A 5035-nucleotide genomic window follows, 5' to 3' on the forward strand; every position below is an offset into this window, starting at 1 on the left:
GAACTGTAAGAACTATAGTCATGAAAGAGGGTAGGATTGAATAAATAAATTTCAGGATCGGTCTGCAAAATGATTTCATGTAGGCTTGATAGTACCTGCTTTACACTAGGAAATCTTATTTTTAAGAAAGTTTGTCAGATGCTTCTTATAACTAGTGAATTATCCTCTTGAATTTAAATTTTGCAAGGAAAAATGAATTGGCATACATTTCAACAGCACCCACAATTCACATATTTTAGTAATATATGTGACATAGTAATTAATGTCAGGAGAATCATTGTCCCTGATTCATTCTGCCTCTTGGGATTCTCTCTCTTTACACATGGGAGAGCAGTACACGTCTGAGGTAGGCAGTAACATCTTTTCGTCATTCTTTCTTTATTAGTAAGATGCTTGATATAACCCCTTTTGCTTTGCTTTATCTGTAAAAACCTCATTTCTCCCATATGAGTCTGCAGTTACTGTTAACTCTGGTTCAACTGAGCTCCTTACCTTTATTCTTGCACTGCTGATTATTACAGCCTTCCATAACACAGTCAATGTTCATGGTGAGTACCACACTTTTGGTCTCTTCAGATTCTTCTTGTGATTATCAAAGACCTATGCTAGTTTTGGTGATGGTGAAACTCTTACTCCTTTTGTGCAAAATTGTCAAGGAAGGGAGGGACAGAAATGTTACAGAGAGAGGGATTTTGGCAAGGGGAAGCTGGCACTAAAACAAAGCTAGCAGCTGTGTAATAAAAGAATGCTCTGATTTAACCTATATCACCTTGCTTGTTGTCTTGGGGAGGGGAAAAGTAAGACAGGGAGGGAGAAAAATTTGGAACACTGTCTTACAAAAATAAATGTTGAACACTATATGTGTATTTGGAAAAATAAAATACTATTGAGAGTTTAAAAAAATTTTTTTCTGTGGGTCAAACACTAGTCATCAATCTTCTAGCAGACACTGAAATGATCACAAAATATTCTTTAAGAGTAGGGGGATTATTTTCACTAGATGAGTACAAGGTAACATTTTGCTCTTTTTTTTTTTTTTTTTTTTTTAGTATATAAAGCTTCCCATGAAAAAAGAAAAGTCCTAGACAAATCATAGATGTTTGTCTGAATTAGTATATGTTCATGCTTGAAATATCATGCAATTGTAGATTTATAGAATCATTTTAAATTAATTGTTTGATTTTTAAAAGGACTTTTTTTTTCTTTTTCTTTTTTTTCTTTTTTTGGCTGAGGCAATTGGGGTTAAGTGACTTGCCCAGGGACACGCAGCTAGGAAGTATTAAGTCTCTGAGGTCAGATTTGAACTCAGGTCCTCCTGACTTCAGGGCTAATGCTCTATCTACTGCACCACCTAGCTGTCCCTTTAAAAGGGACATTATAAAATTATTAATTTTCCTTCCCACTGCACTTCAAAAGGACAATATTAAAAATTATAAAAAGCTTATAAAATATGAATAGTAAATAGCCAAATTGGTCAGTCCAAATTTATATGAATCATTTTGCATTTGAAGTCTATTGCTTGTCTGCCAGTAGATTTCTATTATGTGTCAGTGTCAATCTTTTGGACTTATCTGGGTCCAAATGACACAAAACAAACAAACAACCAAAGTTGTTTTTTCTCTGTAACATCATCATTTGATGTACTCTCTTCATTCTGCATGAGTTCATAGAGTTCTTCTCAATTATCTCTGAAACTGTCTATTTTATTATTTCTAATACAGCAATATTATTCTTTTATATATATGCACCATAATTATTTTTAGCAATCCACCTAAATTAGGAAGATTCCTTTTGGGGCTACAAAGAAAGAATATGAAATGAAAATGAAAAATAAAATGGAAAGAAATGAAAGAGAATTTATGCATTTGACACTTTTCATCTTTTATTGAAATCTATACTCTACTACCTAAAATACCATCCCCAAAATGGGGCTTAGAACTCCAGATCAGCAAAAATACACAAGGCTTAGATTACATTCATTTTTTTTTTTACCTTCCATAAAATGTGCCTGATTTATTGAACTTAACAGTTGACAAGAATATCTGTCCTATCCTCAGAAGAAAGACCTTCTATTATATATTGAGTATAATGTTGAGCATCCATTACAAAATGCCATCACAAATTTAATTCAATTTAACAAACAATTATATTAAGTTTCTACCATGTCTTAAATGATTTTAGGTTTGGGCTACCTAGATTAAAAATTAGATAAATAGCAAGATTAAAATATTATGTAATATTTTATATGTATTAAACCATTTATTCCTTTCTACCATCCTGAGAAGTATGTCTTATCATCATCACTTCTATTTTATAGATTAAGAAAACTGAGGCTAAGAGAATTTAAGTGAGATGAGATGACTCAACTAATAAATGTGAGAAAAGATTTGAATACTGTCTTTCTGATTCAAAATCCAGTATTCTAATTCATGATACATACTTAGCTCTATGATGCATAACCAAGATAATAAATCAGGATCCTAGTTACTTTATCAAGGAGTCAATGTTCCAATGGTTTGGGAAAGGATTAGTGCAGCAAATATACAGATATGTTTCATGTGGAAATGGGAATAAAAAAAATAAAAATATAAAGTTGATGATTTGTAAAAATTTGAAGATGTAAGAGAATGTCAATTAATTTAGCTTTTTAAAAGTAACTTTTGTCTAAGACAAAAATGATCTTAATGGCATGAACCAAGCCAGCTTGAATGAAAACTTTGAGAACCTTTCACTGTAGCAAAGTGCCATAGAATTAGAAATATAGAAATCTTGAATTATGGAATACCTCTCTGGACCCTATGATCTAATACTATAGGACACCAAAGAAAGGGGAAAAGTCCATTGAAAACAAAGGTGACATTGCTAACAAACCTGGCTGGTATTAGAGGGATGGAATTCCTTTTACTATATTCAAAAGCAGGTGAGATGATTTCAGGTTCTAACCAGGCTGATGACTTAGATAATCGTATTTTACAATGAGTCAGGAAACGAGTATGAGTGAGTGTGTATAGCACAAGGAAAGGGAGAAAAAATAGATCAAGCCCAGCCTGATAGTTATTATTCTTCTGGCTAGAAGTAAGTAGTTGATATATAGAGATGAGCAAGGAGTAGCTATTGCCTTACTCTTTAAGGAATGCACCAGTTCTACTCCAAGGCTATATGCAATTCAAAGCTAGATCCCAAGAGAGACCTGGCTTCTATTTGAAAAGGGAATCCAGCACATCAATAGTTGAGAAAAATCTTAAAAGAGAGCAAGAATAACCTGAGATAAAGGTCTTTATCTTTAATAGTGGAGCTTTTAGGGTCACATGTTCTTTGAAGGTTTTCCTTGTATATCAATATGTATGGAAAATACATCTTTAATTGGAGTGTCCCCAGGCAAGTTTCATGTACTAGATTTTGCTATCAGTTACTTGTAGTCTTCAGAAACAAAGAATATGGAAAGAATGATCTTAATCAATAGCACTAAATAAAAATCAATTTCACCCTCAATAAAGCCTTTCAGCAATGCTGCTTCCAATTAGCAATTGCAGTGTGGGTGAAGTCAGAACCTGGGCAATTAATAGATCCTAGACTCTTGTAATCCGAATCTCAGAATCCTATTTCTCAGAACTATAAGGCTTCTATTGTTACAGTACAATGTGTATATTTTGAAATACTACACCACATGCAAATAGGCATCCTGAAAGCCCTCTGAGTGATCGAGGGCATGTGATAGAATAATGATCCTGGAGAATTTTTCTTATTACAGAATGATGACTCCAGCTACAAGGCTCTTCAACGGCTCCCACTTCCAGGTCAAAGAATTCATCCTTATGGGACTCCCTGGAATCCATAGTTGGCAGCATTGGCTATCTCTACCTCTGGCAGTACTCTACCTCTCCTCCATCAGTGCCAATCTGCTCATCTTTATCACCATCTGGAAGGAACCCAAATTACACCATCCCATGTACCAGTTCCTAAGCGTTCTGTCTGTTGTGGACATGGGCCTGGCCACCACCATCATGCCCAAGATATTGGCCATCTTCTGGTTTGATGCCAAAGCCATCAGCCTCCCTGAGTGCTTTGCTCAGATCTATGCCATACATTGCTTTGTAAGCATGGAGTCAGGCATCTTCCTCTGCATGGCTTTTGATAGATATGTGGCTATTTGCCATCCCCTCCGCTATCCCACCATTGTCACAGCCTCTTCTGTCATCAAAGCCACAATATTTATGATACTTAGAAATGGACTGATTGTTATCCCAGTGCCTGTGCTGGCTGCACAGAGAGACTACTGCTCCTCAAATGAAATAGACCACTGCTTGTGCTCCAACTTGGGGGTCACCAGCCTGTCCTGTGATGACAGGAGGCTCAACAGCATTTGTCAGATGGTTGGGGGCTTTCTGTTATTGGGGGGAGACTTAACTCTGATCATTCTTTCCTATGCCTTGATCTTCTCATCTGTACTAAAATTGAATTCTGCAGAAGCTGCATCCAAAGCCCTGAGCACCTGTAGCTCCCATCTCATTCTTATACTTTTCTTCTATACAGTGATTGTTGTACTTTTTGTCACCCATCTGGCAGAGAGAAAGTATCCTCTGATCCCTGTGCTCTTCAATGTGTTGCACAACATCATCCCCCCAGCCCTCAACCCTATAGTGTATGCATTTAGGACCCGAGACCTCAGACTGGGCTTCCAAAAATTGCTTCTGCCAGGAAAAAATAAGAAATGAACTCAATGCAGCCAGGATCCCTTCCAGGAGAAAAAAATGACAAATCACTTCAGGATCTTTGCCATGAAAACTTAAGGGGTCAGAAACGATTGAACAACTCAAGGATGAGTCCATATACTTTCCATAATTTTAAAATTTGACAAAGACATATTGAATAAAGACTTTGTGTAAAAAGACAAGGATGTCATAGGAAGGCTTGCTGTGCATTGAAGCTCATGGTTTACAAACTCCATGTCTACTGAAACTGATTAAAGCTGGGAAGTCATCAAATGATTTTGTTTCTCAGGTCTTAACTAGTGAACTCCAAGTCCTTAAAAAAA

At 36.0% G+C, this 5035-nt stretch overlaps 1 protein-coding gene across 1 annotated transcript; it reads left to right on the forward strand.

Moving 5' to 3' along the window:
• Positions 1 to 3755: 3755 nt before the first annotated feature.
• Positions 3756 to 4715, forward strand: LOC127558135 (olfactory receptor 56B1-like). Its single transcript, XM_051991366.1, has one exon. The coding sequence runs from the start codon at positions 3756 to 3758 to the stop codon at positions 4713 to 4715; it is 960 nt and encodes a 319-aa protein (XP_051847326.1).
• Positions 4716 to 5035: the final 320 nt, after the last annotated feature.

Source organism: Antechinus flavipes, chromosome 3 (genome assembly GCF_016432865.1).
Source record: "Antechinus flavipes isolate AdamAnt ecotype Samford, QLD, Australia chromosome 3, AdamAnt_v2, whole genome shotgun sequence".
Classification (NCBI taxonomy): Eukaryota; Metazoa; Chordata; class Mammalia; order Dasyuromorphia; family Dasyuridae; genus Antechinus; species Antechinus flavipes.